The following is a 20531-nucleotide window of genomic DNA, read 5'->3' on the forward strand; positions in this document are numbered from 1 at the left end:
TTAGGTCAAATTCTCCTCTTTGGGCATCCCTATAACTTACAAACCAACTTCATAGCAAAAACATCATTTACTCTAAAGAAATTAGCATAACTATTATGTAATTGTAAATTGGGATAAAAGTCATAAATATGAATACTATCTTCAAAATTTTGCACACGTTCATGCCTAGGCCAACATTGAGTGCAAGCTTAGGGCATACACCAAATATGAAGACATGCAACAAAACTGATTCAATGGGAATGCATTGATCAATTGGTGTATCTGATTACTGATAACCCCTACCTATTTCAAGTATCCTGATTTGACTAAGATCATTTGAACAAAAAAGAACATTGACTTGTCTAGGCAAATAATAATTCTCATCTCCCTTGAGTTTGTGTAAGAGTATTGTAATGTTTGCAATTTCTCATTTGACAAATGCCTGAAGGATGGTTTAAGGGTAGTTTTGATCGACCCTTCCTTGGTGGAAAGAACACTTTTTAGCTTTTTTTGTTTTATATATACCCCTCTTATTGCTAAATTCATTTTGGGGGGAAGTGAAATGCTAATACTGGTAATTGGAAGAAATTTTGTATGTTTTCTCTATCAAGTGTGATGAGGACTTTCATCTTGGGTTTTGATTTCCCTCATGTTTGAGTTGTATCTAGTTGTGCATTCCATAATCAAATTGACACTCTGCACGGTGAAAGGAAATTTGACAACTTCTAACAAGCCTCTTTCTACTAGATTTTGTGTGATCAAGGTGTCTATTAGGCTATCTACCCCTACCACAAAATTCTCTTAAATTTACATGCCCTGATTTGATGTCATGCACTTTTGAAAAAGCACGTTCTAATCCATTTAAATGATCATAATTTAGGTGTTTAAACCTCATCTTTCCTCAATTTTTTAAAAATTGACTCGTTTAACAACTATTCACCCAGGCAATAATCAAATTGGAAATAGGGAATGGGAGAAATTAGAACATAACTCACCGGTGTTAAAAACCATTGCTTGTAGGTTAAATTCACTAGATCTCCTAGCTTTTCTATGCTTCCTTTAATTCTCTTTGAAGGATGATTAAGATCCTCCTCTCAAATCTTTATTAGGTCTCTTTAATCGCATTCAGTGAATGTTATTAATGTAGGTCATTTTGCGCATTAAATGATCAAGCACTTTACAACTATTGAGATGTTTCAGCTTTTTGAAATTTGAAAATGAGCCTTTTTTTCACAATGTCCAACTCAAATCTCAGAAATGGAGCTTCCACTTGTCTTTATTACAACACGTTTATTCTTGTTTTTACTTTAAAGGTTTTGTTTCTAGTGTCACACTCTGAAGGTTGTTCTTGAATTGAAGATTCTCCCAGCCTTGTGTTCCTTTTGAGTATCATGCTCCCCACAATCTTGAATAGCGACCATTTATCTCAACTTTCACTTTTCCATTTCAAACTTTGGGCTCCAATGACCTTTCCAAAACCAATGTTCATTTTTGCTTCTTTTCCTTTTCAACTTCCCATAAACCTAAAGTCATAATCTAGGTGTTTAAACCTCATCTTTCCTCAATTTTTTAAAAATTGACTCATTTAACAACTATTCACCCAAGCACTAATCAAATTGGAAATAAGGAATGGGAGAAATTAGAACATAACTCACTGGTGTTGAAAACCATTGCTTGTAGGTTGAATTCACTAGATCCCCTAGCTTTTCTATGCTTCCTTTAATTCTCTTTGAAGGATGATTAAGATCTTCCTTTCAAATCTTTATTAGGTCTCTTTAATTGCATTCAGCGAATGTTATTAATGTAGGTCATTTTGTGCATTAAATGTTTAAGCACTTTACAACTATTGAGATGTTTCAGCTCTTTGAAATTTGAAAATGAGCCTTCTTTTCACAATGTCCGATTCAAATCTCAGAAATGGAGCTTCCACTTGTCTTTATTACAACACATTTATTCTTGTTTTTACTTTAAATGTTTTGTTTCTAGTTTCACGCTCTGAAGGTTGTTCTTGAATTGAAGATTCTTCCAGCCTTGTGTTTTTTTTGAGTATCATGCTCCCCACAATCTTGAGTAGCGATCATTTATCTCAACTTTCACTTTTCCATTTCGAACTTCGGGCTCCATTTCCAAAACCAATGTTCAGTTTTGCTTCTTTGCTTTTTCAACTTCCCATAAACCTTAAGTCATAATCTAGGTGTTCAAACCTCATCTTTCCTCAATTTTTAAAAATTGACTCATTTAACAACTATTCCCCAGGCAATAATCAAATTGGAAATAAGGAATGAGAGAAATTAGAACATAACTCACCGGTGTTAAAAACCATTGCTTGTTGGTTGAATTCACTAGATCCCCTAGCTTTTCTATGCTTCCTTTAATTCTCTTTGAAGGATGATTAAGATCTTCCTCTCAAATCTTTATTAGGTCTCTTTAATCGCATTCAGTGAATATTGTTAATGCAGGTCATTTCGCTCATTAAATGTTAAAGCACTTTACAACTATTGAGATGTTTCAGCTTTTTGAAATTTGAAAATGAGCCTTCTTTTCACAATGTCTGAATCAAATCTCAGAAATGGAGCTTCCACTTGTCTTTATTACAAGACATTTATTCTTGTGTTTACTTTAAATGTTTTGTTTCTAGTGTCATGCTCTAAAGGTTGTTCCTAAATTGAAGATTCTCCCAGCCTTGTGTTTCTTTTGAGTATCATGCTGCCCACAATCTTGAATAGCGACCATTTATCTCAACTTTCATTTTTCTATTTCGAACTTTGAGCTCCAATGACCTTTCCAAAACCAATGTCCATTTTTGCTTCTTTGCTTTTTCAACTTCCCATAAACCTTAAGTCATATAAGAATGTTGGATTACCAATTTCTATAGGGAACACAAACTCAAATAAATATCAAGGCTAATTAAATAGATTGAAGGGTCGTAAAATCTAGAATATATATATATATATATATATATATATATATATATATATATATATATATATATATATATTAAAGAAATGAAATGTGACACTTAGGTCATGTTTTGATGATGGAATATAATATGTGCCATATAATCAGCAATATGCTTAGAACATTAGTATAACATTTAAACATAAATATAACATTAAGAAATCGTTTACACTATAATTGTTTCCTAGGAATATATGTTTCATTGAATAAGTAAAATTAGGTTGAATAAGTAAAACTAGGTGTCTAAAATTTTATTTAGAAAAATCAAAGTAGAAGCAATTACAAAGTTTTGTGAATCATGCATTTGAATTTGTACAAACTACAAAGGGAACTCATGTGAACCCAATCACGTCTCTGGTAAACCCCATCGTGTCGCTAAAAACCTTACCTATGTTACCAGAAATTTGGCAATATGACATCTAAGAAAAAAAAATCTAACCCATTTTTTTGGATTTCTATATATTTAAGGGTGAGTTTTTCTTTTTTCCCCAGAATAGCATGTGATTTCACAATTATTTGTGAAAAAAGAACACCAGATATTTGCAAATTATCAGCTTCAATATATTGGGCAGTTAAATCATTTCCCTTAGTGATGTGCGATATATTGAGATTTCCGTGATTAACTACCCATGGTATGAAACAAGGAATTCATTATACATCTTCGCATTTCTCCATTAAAATGAACAAACTTCAACCAAAATTTGAGTGGTAGAAAGTTGAAACCATGCAAAATGTCAAAAGAACACACAAAAATCTACCATATCTTCAATGGAAATTGTATATTAACTTCAATGTAATCTTGGAAACAATTTTTGATCTCCTACTGCTACTTCTAACATCTAATCTATTAATGATTTTACAAATGAGAAGGCTAGGCCTTTTATAGACCTCTCAATTAGAAATAAAGGGTCTAGATTGATTTGAAATCAATAGACCTCTCAAATGTCATCGAATGAGATTATTGAAAATCTTTAAGTAACAAGGATGGACCAATGAGAAAATTCATTGTAGTATTACATTATATGCTTTTTGCATGTGCAATCGCGAATGAGTCAAGTTGGAGGGCTCTAGACATGTCGATTTGGAATCCTTTGCTTGGTTGAAGATGACCACGCACCACCTCAGCTTTCATAGTTCATGAAATGTTCTTGTTTCTTCATTTGTGTTTCCACTTCTTCAACATCATAAAGAAGAATTTGCATCTCTAGCAATATCGCTTGATACTCAACCTTTGGTTGATTGTGATGGCTCACATTCTCAAATTGCTTCATCTTCATGAATTTTCTTCATCCTTCATAAATTTGGAAATCTCCTCTTTGCTCTTGAAATTGTTCATCTTGACATCTCAATCCTCTTGTTGTGATTAGGTTTCTGATGTTGATCTTGGATTTCCATGATAGTAGTCTACGTTTGTAGAATTATCCATCTTTGTCAAAGTGTGATTCTTGTTCCTCCTTTCGTTGAGCTTGCTTTGAATCTACTTAGTCTCCTTCATGCATTCCTTTGAACATCATCTTCTATCTCCATGTATCAACCCTTGCAAAAAAAGAGAAAATACTTGTATTAAAAGAAAATGCTTTAGAAGAAAATAATCATTAAAACATACATTTGTCTTTCAATTGAGAATTTGAAAAGAATCAAAATGTTGTAAACAATTTGCAAATTTTAATCTTCAAGAACCCAATCTTCTTCACATATTTGTCGTCACTTCACTCACTTCACTCACTTTACCTTTGCAACAATCTAACTTAGGCCATTTCTGATTTTTGCACTCATAGATCTGATTGCATTTTGGATTTCAAGTATATAACTCGCTCTTTAGCTGGGAATTTGCCTTGTTTCTCATTAATTTGCCCTTTACCATAAAAATTCTGCCAAAAAAATCAGTTGTTTATGAGATGAATTCACTTTTGATCAATTGGAGGTTTTATTTGCAAATTTGTATCTCAGGTTCACTCCTCAATTTCAGTGTTTTGGTCTGATTTTCTGCTTTGAATCAATTTTGAAATGATTTAATTCATCTCCCATTTACAGAGATCATGAGGCTTGTTGAAGGGTGTTATTTGTTGATCTCTTCTAGAAAATAAATCTGTACCTTTGAAGAACAGTTAGCAATGTCTTCTTGTGATTCTCTTAACACCTTTCCTTTGTTTGCTGATAAGGCAGACTAGACGATTATCTAATTTCTTTGCTATTATAGAGGATTAATGAAGTACAGGCTGAACATCTTGAGATCAATGACTGCTGGAAGAGATACAATGCCTTGGTGATTTATTGTATTCTCCCAGAGTCATTGAAGATATAAGTATAATCCTGGGGGGTCACGATCATGAATGGTTGTGACTACCCCCATGGTACTTGTCACGGGGAGTCACACATTCATAATCTTTACTCCTCTGAATCACAATCAATGTGAATGCCAGTATACTAAATCTGCCGATTCAGATTAGTTAAGGATATTTGACCATAAAATGAAAGACACTAATACTAAGATATATATATTTGTATGTGACAACCTCACATTTACGTGTTCGTCCATTACTATGAATGCTTCAATCCAATGAAGCTATAGTCTTAAGAAAGGGGTGTGATCCAATGTAATGAGAGTTGACCTCCAATTTTGTCTTTTGCAAAAATGTTAACATCCTCACTTGGGCACAATTTAGAAGACAAGCTGGGAATGACACTAGGTGAGTGCAATTTAAGTTTTAGGTGGAAATGAACAGATATGTTGAGCACATTTCTTGATGTCAGCTGGAAATCCTCTCCAAAAGGTAGGTGGGTTTGAGCATGTAAGTTGGAAATGTTAAAACGCTTGAGTGGTTTTTGCAAGATAAACTGGGAATGCATCTTAAAGGGGAGTGCATTTGGAAATTACCACTACAGGCGGGTGCAATTTAGCAATAAAGCTAGAAATTGCTACTTACAGTCCAAGTTTTTCATTTTGAAGTTTGAAATTCATCATTTGATTACACAATCTCTTAAGTATCTATCATGCAGACTTTAATTTTCTTTACTTCTCCTTTTAGACCTTGAATTTCATCTTTATTCCTAGAGCTTGTTTCCAACATGGAGTTGAAAATGGTGAGTGTATTTGAGAATGGGAGCTAGAAATGCATCCAAAAGGAGGGCATGATTTCATATAGGAGCTGGAAATGAAGTCATCTTGGGCGCCTTTGAGCATTACCTGAGATCGCTTGGAAGATGGGCACATTTGACAATAAGAGCTGGCAATGCTCAAGCTGTTTCACTTTTCACTTAAAATTCACTTGGATTTCTTGCAATTTTCAACTAAAGATTCAGAATTTATATTTATTTTCACTTAGAAACTTGAATTCCAACTTACACTTAGCATTTCTCAAATTTCACATTCATAGCTTGGACTCCCAACCCCTACAAGATTTAAACATCACTTTGGAACTCTAATGACATTTCACTATATTTTGACAACTTTTCACTTGGTTAAGGCACAAAACTTGCTGAAGGTTTTTCCTCTAGGGTTGCAAACAAAGTGGGCTTAACCTTGGAGGAAACTTTATGGTTCAGCGCACTTGAGCTGGAGTGGTACTAGGATGGGTGACCTCCAGGTAAGTCTTGGTGCTTCACCTTGTGAGCATCACCTAGAGGCTAGATGCAATCAGTGCTAAGTGTTTCACTCATTCTCATGAGACACGGGTTCTTGTAAACCACTACTCATGAAACACGGGCCAATGAGTTTGACTCAAAAGTACATATTTGAATTTTGATAGCAATAGCACAATTTGACTTGTTGTGGAAAAGATTGCCTACTTATTGACATGTTCGCAACGTTGACCTGAAATTCTGAATTTGACAATTACAATTGATCAAAGTTTCCTCTCGGATTGACAAGATACCACAATATTCCCAATTGCTAGGAGATTGAGACCAAAATACTACCAAGATAAGTAAAATTAACCGACGCCTTTGATAACTAAGCTAGCAAGTGAAAAAAAGAGGGGATCCTTATTTGCATTAGGGTGTGTGTGTTTACAACGCAATAGTTAACCTTTAAAGAAACTCTATGGTTGAGTACGCTTGAGTTGGAGTAGCACTAGGATGGATGACCTATCGAGAAGGTCCAATGGTTCACCTTTGGAGCATCACCTAGATGCAATGAGTGCGAAGTGTACCATTCATCCTCATTAGGGATGGGTTCTTGTGAACAGCTATTCATCAAACATGGATCCATAAGTTTGACTCAAAAACTATACAATTGAGTCCCAATAGCAATATTATAATTTGACTAGCTGTGGAAATTCTCCTTATGAACAAGACTTTCACTACGGGTAGAATCCAGAGGATGAAATTATTAAATACTTCATGATCTCTTCTTGTTTAATGTAATATTCTTATTTTGACTGCAATGGACTGGCCCACGTTTCTGGAAAAGTTGTATAATGCACTTTGGTAGTTTAGATCTCACCACGGTGTGTTTTTGTATATGGAAAATTGCAATGAAAAATTGCAGGTCATTTCTTCTTTTTTCTGTTCTCTATTCTCTTGAAAATGAAACTGAGAACATGTAAATTTAATCAATTGATAGTATACATTACAAAGAAAATTTAAGGATGGTAACCCATGATCTTATTCTATGCCCTAGAAGGTGGATGTTTTGTGAATGCTTTTATATAAATATTGACAACATGCAGGAAACAGGTTAATGCGGCTAATAAACGCTTGCTGGGAGGTGGGGGAGTAGATGGAGGTAGTTGAATATTTCTTTAATTTATGAATTTGATCTCAACAAGTAATTGTTGCTGACATTTCTAGTTCTCTCAGCTATTCACAGGGCTGCTGGACCAGAACTTTTAGCAGCATGTCGAGCTATTCCAGAAGTTGAACCTGATATTAGATGCCCAACTGGTAGTGCCAGAATCACGAAGTAAGTTAAGTTCACACTAAAGAAAAATCAATTTTGTTTGCAAACATGTAAATGTTGCACTCAATTGAATTATTTTGCTTAATGATATATTGCTGTGCAGAGCTTTCAAGCTCCCTGTATCACATGTTATACATACAGTTGGGCCTGTTTATGAAAGTGATGAAGACCCACAAAATGCCCTCGCAAATGCATATAAGTATGCTTATGCCTTTCTTTAGCTATTTATAGAGGGGCTATCAATATTCAACCATCCTGTTCTGTTGGTTTTAACTTCAAGGGTTTTTGTAAGAATTGTTTTAATCGATAAATATTAAAATATGTCCCTGTTTGTTTGAATGAAGAAACTCTGTAATGGTTGCAAAAGAGAATAATATCAAATATATTGCATTTCCAGCCATATCCTGTGGTATATATCGGTGAGTTCTGGGCAAATGTGAAGTTGACTAATGTTGGGTCATTGAAACTATTTTTGGAGGCTAACGGATTTGATTATTCTTCTCATGTGTTTCCATTTATGTTTACATAAACTGATTTTTATTATAGATATCCTCCCGAAGCAGCAGCTCAAGTGGCATTGTCAACACTTCAGGAGCACACAGCTGATTTGAAGGAGGTACTTATTATTTTATTCTAAGTTTCAACTGGCTAGCAATCACTAACATTTTGAAGGAGGTACTTATTATTTTATTCTAAGTTTCAACTGGCTAGCAATCACTAACATAATCTGGTATTTTGCTTGAAAGTTTTCCCTTATAGCCTCTGTTAACAATTGTATCAGCCATTATGTTTTTCTAATGATCTGTTCCCCTTGCCCCCAATTTGTCAGCCTTCTTTGCATTCTGAAAATTGCTTCCTAAACAATTATTTGGAGCTCTCTTTTGGATTCAATTTTCTATTTTCTTATGGAATGTAAAAATATTCATTTGAGGAAATAGTGCCTTCCTTGAATCCTTTTTTCTGTGATACTGATAACTATTATGGAGAGTAACTTACAGATGAGTCTTTGCAAGGAAGTTTAATGAATTCAATTTGTCAACTGCATGTGGAAATATTCAAAAAATACATGCACATGCACATGACACACCCCGAGACTATTCTGAATTGCTTTCCATTCAATTGTTCAATTTATGATCTTGTCTTGTATGTGTGTGTGCCCAAAATGCGATGCTTTACAGAATTTGATTTTGGAAATAGCATGCTGGTCTCTTCTGCAACTATGTGACGGCCCTTTAATTGTTATGGCTCATAGCTGTCTGGTTTCAATTTTGGCTTAGATACTTTTTGGATCTTTTTTGTATCTGTTGCTGTTAACCATTGTCAGTCCTTTGGTGCTTTCACTATTTTAAATTTCAGTTTTGTTTTGTATAAGCACTTTGCATTGTCATTGAGGGTAGCGGTTTTGCTGCTGTTGTATGGAAGCTCAAAATTGAAAATTGAAATTGATAGCAATATTTCTTATGTATCTTTGTGGAGTAATTATACGATTTGTTCTGTGAATCAATGGAGTATTATCATCTATGGCTGTGCCCTGTCAGTTTTGCCCTCTTTTGATTATCAGCTTGAATAGAGCATATACAGGCTGTTGCATGGGTTGTGATTATGAATAATTCCTGTGTTTTGTTTTCTTTGTTCTAGTTTACCATTTAAAAATATTCACAGGATCAGAAGATCCAGTTATGTGAGTAAAATCTGCAGGAACAGACATTTGTCTTTGTCAAAATAGTTTCAGAGCATCCAAATATTCAAGAATTAGGTATTTCTGAAAAGAGTTTTGAATTGTTCAGAAAATTTTGTTCCAAATTATCTCTTCAAAAATTTTACTCTTAGTTTCAGAAGGAATTCTAATGAGCATGGTTGAGATATCATGTTTGCTAAATTTTATGTTGAGTTTGAAGAACAATGAAATACAAAAGGAAGCAAAGTAACTGGGGTAATTACAGTACATATAGCTAATATAATACATTTTTTCATTGTTATCAACCTAATTTGCAGAATGTGGTACCTACAAGAATATTAAGGTTGATTTGGGCCCAAGACGGAATTGGATTTGATATAGGGGTCATATATGTTGCTTAAACAAAGAGATTAATTATGTGGTACTGAGTAATTTATTCACAAAATTATAATAGTATTAGCTCCCTTCTTCATACTTCGCAGAATGCCTGGTAATCATTAGAATTAGGTATTGACTGATTATGGTAATGGCAGGTGCACTTTGTTCTACATGGTCCAGATACCTGGAAAGCATGGTTGAAAGTATCTGACAGTATTTGAAAATCAAGACAATTGCGTTGAGCATTGATTATTTGTTGGGAGAGCTTCTGGAGAGTACAGACTAAATACATTCTAAGAGTTCTTTCAATAGGAAAGCACTGTCAAGGCCTCAAAAGCTTTAATGGTTATTTGCATGGCCATCTATCTCATAATCTTCTATTTCGTTGGGAATCACAAATGTTAGACTGCATATAACTGGAAAATGTATGCTTTGAGTACTGTCAATCTTATATGTTGTTGGGAATCACAATTCTCAACTGAATTGAGTGTTACTGTAAAATGTTTACATTGAATACCGTCAATAGAATAAATTTCCAGACAACTTTGTCCCATGTTACTTAAATGCTTTCATCTGATAATAGGGAGCATTAAAAGTGTATTCATGCTCCAGTCATCTTTTCCTTTTTGTCCACATTGAAAATGGGACAGTGGTTACACTCATACACTCCTTAGGTGTATTAACCATGTTCTGGATTTCTTTTTCTTTTTTCTTTTAAATAATTAAAGGTGGCAGAGCCGCCTAATATCAATTGAAAGCAAAAAGATTTAGGTCATGGCAGCAACAAGATTTCTTTTACTTGTTTTTTGAACATATGTTTAGAAGATTGTGGAATAATTTGAAAAACATAGGGGTTTATCCCACAATGTGATAGTTAAGTTGTGGTGTTGTTAATGGTGCCACTAAGGTTCTAATCCCCATTGGGCTGATTCTGAACCATTATGGCATTCAGGATAGTTGTGCTAGGCCGTTGCTGGGCTGCTGTGCTTGTAGACTCTATGCCCCTGCTGGGCTGCCATGCTCGCAGATATTGGCTATTGATGCATTAATGCTGGGGACGAGGTTCCCTGATTGTGGCCTCAAGTTTACCAATAAATAAAAAAATTGGAAAACCTAGACTATATGACTAGATAAAGTGGGACTTTTGCAAACAAGAAGAATGACCATCTATAACAATGTACAAAAGTAGCAGTAGTTTTATGGGACTTGTGTGAACAAGAAGAATGATAATATATAACAATGCACAAAACTAGCAGTGGTTTTATGTTTGATGAGTTGAAAAAGTTTCTAATGTTAATTGTCTTGTAAAGTGGTAAGTAAAACATATGAATTATATTCTTCATTTTTTTTCTTCTAGTGTTCATTTAATCATAGATGTACTATTGGCAGAGTACTGACCTAGTTTTTAAGACTTTTACTGGAACTGAAAACTCTCTGAATTTTTGGTTAAAACTGGTCGTGTATTCACCAAGTTTCTGCCAAAAACTCAATGAGTTTTTGCCAAAAACTCCGTCATAGTTTTATAACAGTACTTAAAGGTAAAAAAAAGTCCCAAATTAATTTCATTTCTCATTTCTTCACCGGTATTTTGCTGAGAGGGGGGAAATAGTATTCCAAACCCTTGTGCTCCAAACACTTGCAAACTGATTTCTATCATTTTGAGGCAGATTTGAGGTGGATTTGTGGTGGTTTTTGAAGAATATGACATCAATCATTTGGAAAAGTAGGCTATGGACGAGGACAGTGGATTTAGTTGAATTAATAGTCATTGATAGTGCTAGGAGAAGCTATAGGTAGGGCTACATCCAGGATGGAGGACAAGCCATAGAATAAGTTAGACATACTGAGCGAGGATACATAGTCATGCCCATTATAGACTTCTAGGACTAGACCCTTTACATCTACCTCTCCCTTAGTTTTTACTGCAGCTGGGAAGATGATTTATACAAATATAACATTTAAGTTATACTTCATATTTGTATAAATACGGTTAAGATGTTTGAGATAGGTTTCAACTTCATAGGAGTAAAAATACAGATTCTAGATTTTGAGGGTTTTCAAAAAATTCCAAACTTAGCCAAATTTAAGGATTCTGCATATCTCCAATAGTGTTATCTATCACAACTTGTCCTAGCTATTTGAGGTCAACTTGAAGCTAGAACAAGGGTTTTCTGATGATTCTAACTCATTTTCTCATAAATCACTTGGTTTCAATGCTATATTTCTAAGCCCTGATAGACTTGGCTCAACCACTTGCTCACACCAAAGACGAGGATTACTTCCAACAGGCCAAAATTATTCAAACACACTCTTGGACTATTTTGCTATGATGTATTTACTTCTAGTTTTATAGAAACTATTTACTATGATGCATTTACTTCTAGCTTTATAGAAACTAACTGCAATAATGTATTTACTTCTAGTTTTATAGCAACTATTTACTAGTTTGCTTCTCGCCATCAACATTTCGCATGAGAGTGTGATTTTGTACTCACTTTGCATTTATATATATTTAAACTCTACTTGTTTCTTTTGTGTTCTCATTAATTAACTAATTGGATGCATCTTCTCATTGAATTTTGCCAAAAAAAAGAGTATTTTTAATTAAACATAAGCTGTTTTTTAGGTTCCCGAGATTTTTTAAGAATTGGCCAAAAATTCCCAAGTTTTTTATTCGGGCTTGGTGAGTTTTTGCTGAGTGAGTTTTTCATCTATGAATTGAATATTATGTTTTCATAGTTAGTAAAAGCTAAACTACACCAATAGATAAAGAGCAACAAGAGTTGTGTGATTTAATGGATATGAGTTGAAAAAGGTTTTTATCAATTTATAATCTTACCAACTGGTTAGTAGTACTATATTAGCCTTTAGGTTTGATCTTAATACTTCAAATTATAAATTGCTCAAAACAAAGGTATATAGATTTTGAAAGAGGAATCTTAGATCAAAATTATTTATCCAAATCCAAAACAAACAAAAAAATACTGAAATATGGGAATAGAGTAAAATACACGAATTGTTTTAAAACTGATAGTAGAGTCGTGTCTGACCAGATTAAACAGATATTAGATTCCATATAAACTTTTCCATATGTATATTCAAATTTGATTTATTTGCATCAACATTTGCGTAGATACCTTGAATCTTGCCGACTTGAATGCCAAACTTTACCAAAATTTGCACATTGTTTTTCTAAATTTTACCAAAAAAGAACTCTCTCTTTTTTGCCATGGTTTTTGAAGTCATATATTCCTTGGACACAGACATGTTGAATGTAGATTCTTGAGTTGCTATGATATTACAATTGATTAATCTTGAAGAAATCAAAGCAAAGAATTTGCTAGTGTGATGTCTTTGTCCCTTCTTTGTGTCTGAAAAGCACTTATTCATTTAAGTAGCCTATTAAGTTTCAATTGTTTGAATGTGTAAATAAATCTTTGTATTTGTGGAGAAATATGTCATGATCTTGTTGCTTAATCTTGTATGTGTAGTCGTAATTCCATCCAGATTTTTAAAATAATAATATAGCATAACCCCAAAGTTTGGTGAATCAATATTTCACAAGCTTTGGCTCAAAACTAGAGATCTTTAATTATTTTATAACTTACATATGAAAGTAAACTGATTATGTTGAACAGTAAACACAACCATTAAATAATGCAACTCATAACACCATAATTTGTTAACTAGAGAAACCCTAGCCAAGGGAAAACCCTGGTGGGGATGGTACCCACAAAATGATCTACTAATCAAAAGTATATTGTGAAAGATATTGACCCTGTTAGGAGTCAGTTACATCCATAAAGTGTCTCGATTTTTGTTAGAGGACTTAGGGCTTGTTAAAAGGTTCAATTATGTTAGGAGTTGTTATTACAATTTACAAATGTATGCAAGATGACCCCACTACCCAAACATGCAATATATAATGAAACTTTGAATATAGATGGCACTCTGCATAACTTTCGAATGTGGCATGGGCGAAGCTGCTTCCATAGTACCAACCCAACTTCTGCCCATAAAAAAAGTAGGGAAGAGCCGCCTAATTGAAATCGAATTGTGCATAACCATCCACATAGCCTTTTGCTACTCTTCACAAAACTTTATTACAATTCGCATTGCTCTAATCATACATAAAAAAATGACATAATAGAACATAGCATAATACACTTACAAGTTCGCTTACTTGCTTCCACAACATTACAACCAAAACCTTTTCCTATACCACTTATATTTAACTGTCGGCCTTCATACCTTCACACATTTTCCAAAATACAAAATTGGTTCCTGCTAACTTAGGGATGACATCTAGGATGTTGTTCCTAATTAGTTAAATAATTATTTTGGTAAGCAAGATAATTTATTAACCCAAAATACTTAACTCTTTATCTTTACTTTGTTCTGTCGGCTCAACATTGTCACTGTCAAACTAAAATATCTCTATCTATACTATCTTGCACTTTTGCATACATCATCTTGACATACTGTCCTCCCTCCAAGTAAGGGCACGCTTACCATAAATACCTCTATTAATTGCGTTGACCAAAAAGGTTCTTGTGCTAAAAAATATACTCTGTGACACACAGACATTTCTTAAAGTTTACATCTCAAACTTTAACTTCAAGGTCTGCAGACTTAACTTGGTTATATTTTGTCATAAATGATAACATCATATCTTGCTAACCTAGCCAAATTACCAACAATCTCCCCCTTTGGCATTGATGGCAACTTATGGAAAAATTGGCTGAGTCCCAAAACAAAACTTCTAAATTTATAAAAAACTAGTGGCCTTTACAAAATTTGCAAAACTGTGGATCATCATATATACCATCTTTTCCTTATATCTCCTAGTTACAATATAACTCCCCCTTTGACAATATTTCTTCGCTCCATTACACTTTCTATGCTACTCCCCCTTTCATATACATATACAATTTTCTTTATATACTCCCCCTTTGACATCAATGACAAAAGTGTCAAAATTGTGGTAACTTACCTTGTTCTTCATGTTGAGTTTTCTATTCTAGAGATACAATTTGTAAAGTTTGTTTTCAGGTTCTCAAAATCTTTTTTTGCATATGTCTTTCACTACTTTAGATACACTTATCAGGGCACACAGTCCATAAGACACTATTTCAACTGTACTAAGATCCGAATAGACAAACTTCTCATATGATGTCTTAAGTTTAAGACATTCATCAAGCTGCTTGTGCACATAACTGATTTTCAAAGTCAAATGCTCCCTTGATAATGAAAATATTTTGATGATTTTTTCTCTTCATCTCAATTAGATTTATATCATCATGTATATATGCAACTTGTGATTCCAAGTCTTCAATTTTTGTGGTTGGCTGTTGAAGCTTGTTTACAAAGTTTTGTAGCTCATTATGCGTCTCTCAGCTCTTCATTCATATCGTTAACAAAATGATATGGCATGATACATTGTCCATACCATGTTCTACCTTTCATCAAGCATCTTCTTAATTCTTTGATGCAAGTGTTGAGTGTTATTAGATCATTTCTTATATTTGTACACACTATATCAAATAGTTGTGCATCATGCTTAGTCTGTGCTTGGGTGTCTGTCACTTCTGATAATTGGGTGAATTCATTATCAAAAGCTTCAACCAATTTTCTTTCTCTCAACTAAGGGTCTTCTTCTATCACCTTAGCTATCATAGCACTTTGTAACTTTTTTGAAACCTCCTTTAATGTTTTCTTAGGGCTCTTCACTTTCTTTTTTCTTTCAAATAATTTGCTCAAAGATGATATCAATCCCATCTTATCATCATCACCACTAGACAAATTGGCCAAAACTGATTCCAATGGTGACTGGGATTTGACAGGTGTTTTTAAGAGAATGTCTACCTCATCCTAAAATATAACCTTATCAACTTTTCTCTCTGTATGTTTCAAGTGTGGCAATTCTTGCATGACTATCCTCCAATTATTTATGATCTACTCTTCTTGCTTATGTTCCTCTGTTTTCTCCTCTTCTTCATCCTTCTTTTCTTCCTCTTTTGTATCCTCTTTCTTCTTTCTCCTTCTCCTCTTCTTCTTTCGTCTTCTCCTCTTCTTTCTTCTTTTCTTCTGTTCTTTTCTATCTCTTTCTTTTTCTTTTCCTCTTCTCCCTTCCTCTTTTCCTCTCTCTCATCCTTAGAACTAGTATAGCCTACCAAATCGTCAACAATGGAGGGTCCATAGTCCTTAAATGGATCCTTTGTTGTGTACAAGGTTATGTTTGTGCTATCAATTTGCATTATATCAGTTTCAAGTTTTACTTGTGGCATTTTTGTTGCTTCATCTTAGAATATTTTGTTGTTGTTGTTGGTGCGATCTCTGCTTCTTTCATCTCTACTTGAGTTCCAAATGTAGGGATTTCTCCCCTTATCGCAATACTTTTCTTCTCTTGTGCAAGTGTCATTGTTAAAGATTTTTGCAGACTAGATGGCTTCAAATTAGTCATCATCTTTACAATTGTTGTCTTTGTTTCTTTATTTATTTCCTCATAATTACCTCCCATAATTAAAATGGGTCTTGTCTTGTTTCCGAGGTAGGGTCTAAGACTATCCAGCCTAGGGTTAGTAAGGGTATGGGTTCCCTTCCTATGCTCAAGAGACAATTCTTTAGAAATCACTTCCAGGAAACTTTGTTGAAGTTGTCCCTCCTGGATACCTTGGTCTAACCGACGGTTCTTTATGGCTCTGTGATTTGGGGATCCTCTCTCATTAATTTGGACTGGGCTTCCATCAAGCATGTCTACACCCTTTTTCTTCGGCATATTATTAGATGTCATCAGTTCACCCCTAACCATTATTCTGGTCGAGTTTGGGGCCCATCCCTTTAGGTTGGTTGCCATTTTCAACCTAATATGGTCTCTTCATCGTCATCATGGTTTTGCTGACTCTACTGGTGACCAATGTAGATACTCTTACTTGGCTTATTGCTCCTCTGTCCTTGTGGTGGAGTTTAATCTGATCTCTTGGGTTTGTTGCTGGTTCGCATAGGCTTTGCCTTTGTTGGGTTCAATTGGGACAGATATTGATCACTTCCCTCCATTCCAGTTCTCTCTCGATGCTCTTGCACACCTCCTCCCTCTCAATACGAGTTGAACCAACATGTCAGACTTGATATTTATAAATAGGATATCTCTATGACCTGGTGTAACTCAACTAATAGGTTATCCTCGAAGATGGCCTTTTATGCAGAACACTTTTTGATTATCAGGGACAGTATCATTGTGCCCCCTAGTTATGGTGCAGAAGCACCTAGGGGTAAGATAAAACCCTAACTCAAGTTTTGGTTTGTAAATGGTCTAACCAACCATTGAGTGAATAAGGACTCAATATAAAGTCCCAAGATAGGTTTAGGAGATGTGGTTAGGTAAGAGTTGAGTGTGAGTCAAGTTTTGACTAATGAAGTCCTGATAGGTATAAATTGCTCAATAAGGAGAAATTTGGAAAAATGCCTAAAAAGGGGCTACAAGTGTTCAAAGGAGGCCCTTAGGTGTCTTAGGTTCATTTCATGAGGTTTGAGAACAAACTAGTGAAGTTTAAAGGCTTAGATTGCAAAATTGCAAAAGTTGTCAAAATTGCTCATTGACAACTTTGCAATTTGTGCAAACTTCCAATAGTAATTTTTGCATAGTTTGACAAATGAATGACACAGGTAGTTATGGCTCAAACCAAAGGACAAGGTGGTGGGGAAAACTAATATAAACACCTTCCAACTCATTTCCAAGGGTCGGACATGCAATTGTACGGACAACACTTGTGTGAAGGAGAGTTTTTGTTGTCAGAAAATGTAGTTTGAAGGATTGAGTAAAGAAATCAGATTGATAGCTTACTATTTTGAATGGAGTAGTGTCGTGAGATCATGTGTTAACTCTATGCATGCTTGTTTTGATCTTGAACATTCATTTTATAAGGTTTACAAAATTAGTTAGGTTATGTGTTCCTCCTATCCAATTTTGAGTAACCAATGTTCAAATGACTATAGCTTGAGTTTCCATGGTCAAAACACTATGATCCTTGGAAATCAAGTAGTGGCCCTTGTATATTATGAAAATAATGAGTTTGGAGTTTTTGGCAATCAAGAAGAATTTTTTACAAGCTAGCCCTAGGCAAGCAAGGAAGGCTTGGCAAGGTGCAATGAAGGCTTGTAATGAGAATAGAGGATTGACACGTGCCAATCTGGGATGGGCAATGGTAGAGTAGGGTGTTAAGTGTCCATAACCAAAGGAGAAGGTTTGATGCAAGGATTGGAGCATTTAGTAAGAGCTTTGTTGTCATTGCCCATAAAACCCTCAAAATAGGGGTAAATTGGAATCATATAGTATATACACCATAGAGACCTTAGACCTGGAAAATCTTCAAACCTAGGTCAATTGGAAACAAATTCTTGAAGACATCAACAAGCCTTATTAAGAGTTTTTGTGAGTTATTGCTTGTTCCTTATTTTTAGGAGGGTTAATAGGGGCTCCTAGGGCTACAAAGGAAAATCAAAGATGTGGGTATGGTAGACCTACCTGATGAGAGCAATTTATATCCCATATTATGCCATATTTTACCCTTCATATAAGCCTTCAAGTTCATTTCAATGCCTATTTTAATATTCCATTTTATCCTTCTATGTTGCATATGATCTAATATTAATGAGTAATATTTAATATAGTTATTAGATAGAATATGTGAATAAACAAATGAAATTGTATTTATCTAACAAGTTGATAATATGCTATGGCTCTTTCGGTCGCTTGCTATGTATCTTCATGTAGCTCTTTCATTAATATAAAACTCCATCAACTTTGAAATAAGATACATTTGATGCACCCTACGTAAAAATGTGGAAAGGGCCTCTCCAATAATACATGAGGCTGATATGCTTTTACAGGACTGTATAACTCCCTCTCCACCAACTATTCTATTTTGGTATTATAAACAATATTATCAAGCCAACCACATGCCTTAATGGTCAAATCTCCACATATAATATTTGTACGGTGGTTAAAATGATATCAAGTGAAGTAATATGTGAGAGGATAGAAATTAACATCCAAACATAGATCATTTTCTATTGCTGTTGATAATGCGACTGAGAAATGCTTAAGTTTCATAGCCCACGTGGACAAGGAGCTCACTAGTCACCTTTTTGCTATATTAAGATTTTGTTATATATTAGCCATTTCAAACCATGGCTCCAGATTTACAAGTGAACATAATGTTATTGTGATAACAATAAGTTACCTATTTTTGGCATACAACAGATTTCTGTTCTATTGCCACATATTGCTTATTGTACATATTATCAAAACGGTTCTAAACCTGTTATAAGCTTTTCATATAAAAGTAGTGTAGCATATAGGAGAGGTAGATTTGAATATATTGTTTTCAATAGGAAGAAATTGTTGTACGCAGTTTGAGACTGCATTATTTTGAAGTAAATAAAACATTAGTTGTTGGATGGTCACAGCAACGTAGATCTTGTTTCGTATGCATCATGCAAACTAAGGAGTTTGGGCCTACTCTTTGGTAAAGCACGATGATTATTTTATTTAGTGTAGTTTATTTTTTATATAGTGTTAATAGTTTTATTACATATTCATGTCTTTTAATAAATTAGATGTTCAGGTTTTCATCATTGTATTGATTTATAGATTAGTTGATTTATATTCTAGATTAGTTAATACTTTAAATTATTATTGATATTATCTTATTATAGATTGATGTTTCTGTGTTTGCTTTATTTCTGATGTTCCTGTTGCTGGATTTATTTCATTTCTCATAGACTCAATTTCACGTGTTGTAGTTGCATTCATAACCCCTCATCTCACAACTATCATCCCTTGATGGCATACTGCTCGGACACCTTTCGCAAGCTTATGCTCTCAGATTGACACATATAGGCCAGCTGAATTCCATCATAAATCATTAACTCTTTCATAATATTTGCCCCAGTGTTGGCCTATCACTATCCAAAGGATGCATAATGGAGTGAAGAGCATCAAGAACTATAGAAAGATGGTGTAAACTTGATTTTGACCCTTTGAATGCATTTGGTGGAGTTTTGGCTCACTAGGTCAAAAGATGCATAGTTGGGGTTGTGAAGTGAGAAGTGAATCCTAAGTTGATTGGTGAGTTTCTTGGGGAGAGGGGATTGGAAGTGAGTCCTCTAAGTTGGGGTTGGAATAGAAAAGCTCTAGAGTGAAGAAGCTCCCCATCAAAGTGGTATCAGAGCCATAAGATTGTGGCTTGTGGTGGTATCTTGTATTCCATTGAATTAAGTGGATCTTCAAAGATGGTTATCAATGCAGAATTGAACAAAAGAAGCTCATGGAGGAGAAAACCAAGCTTCTTGATGAGGCCATAGAAGAGATAAAAGATAAGCTGAAAGAGATGGAAGATGCAACCCAGGCAAAAGAAGATGACGACTTCAGTAAGGGTAAAGAGAAGGTGAGTTTGGAGGATGAAATACTTGAACCTGATCCTCCACTTGGTGAACAAGAACCATTCCACAAAGCCCTCAAAGAATTTGGATGAAAGAATCTTGAAAATGTGCCATTATTCCATGGCAATATGGATGCAGAAGTGGTCCTAGAATGGATTGAAGGTATTGAAAATTACTTTGAACGTGAAGGGACAA

General features: G+C 34.5%; 1 protein-coding gene across 4 annotated transcripts in view; it reads left to right on the forward strand.

Annotated features, from left to right (window-relative positions):
• Nucleotides 1-10436, forward strand: part of LOC149550638 (uncharacterized) — a 38755-nt gene extending 28319 nt beyond the window's left edge. The window contains exons 2-8 of one of the 4 annotated variants that reach the window (XM_089793625.1): nucleotides 7615-7663; nucleotides 7738-7840; nucleotides 7941-8036; nucleotides 8182-8256; nucleotides 8384-8453; nucleotides 9833-9936; nucleotides 10049-10209. In XM_089793625.1, the coding sequence (XP_089649751.1) occupies nucleotides 7615-7663; nucleotides 7738-7840; nucleotides 7941-8036; nucleotides 8182-8256; nucleotides 8384-8453; nucleotides 9833-9916 (477 nt within the window). In that variant the 3' untranslated portion in view covers nucleotides 9917-9936; nucleotides 10049-10209. Of the gene's footprint in view, nucleotides 1-7607; nucleotides 7664-7737; nucleotides 7841-7940; nucleotides 8037-8181; nucleotides 8257-8383; nucleotides 8454-9832; nucleotides 9937-10048 lie in introns of all 4 variants that reach the window. The other 3 variants (XM_089793627.1, XM_089793626.1, XM_089793628.1) reach the window with 3 other exon arrangements.
• Nucleotides 10437-20531: the final 10095 nt, after the last annotated feature.

This window comes from Cupressus sempervirens, chromosome 7 (assembly GCF_028749045.1).
Source record: "Cupressus sempervirens isolate cs-2001-9-10 chromosome 7, ASM2874904v1, whole genome shotgun sequence".
Classification (NCBI taxonomy): Eukaryota; Viridiplantae; Streptophyta; class Pinopsida; order Cupressales; family Cupressaceae; genus Cupressus; species Cupressus sempervirens.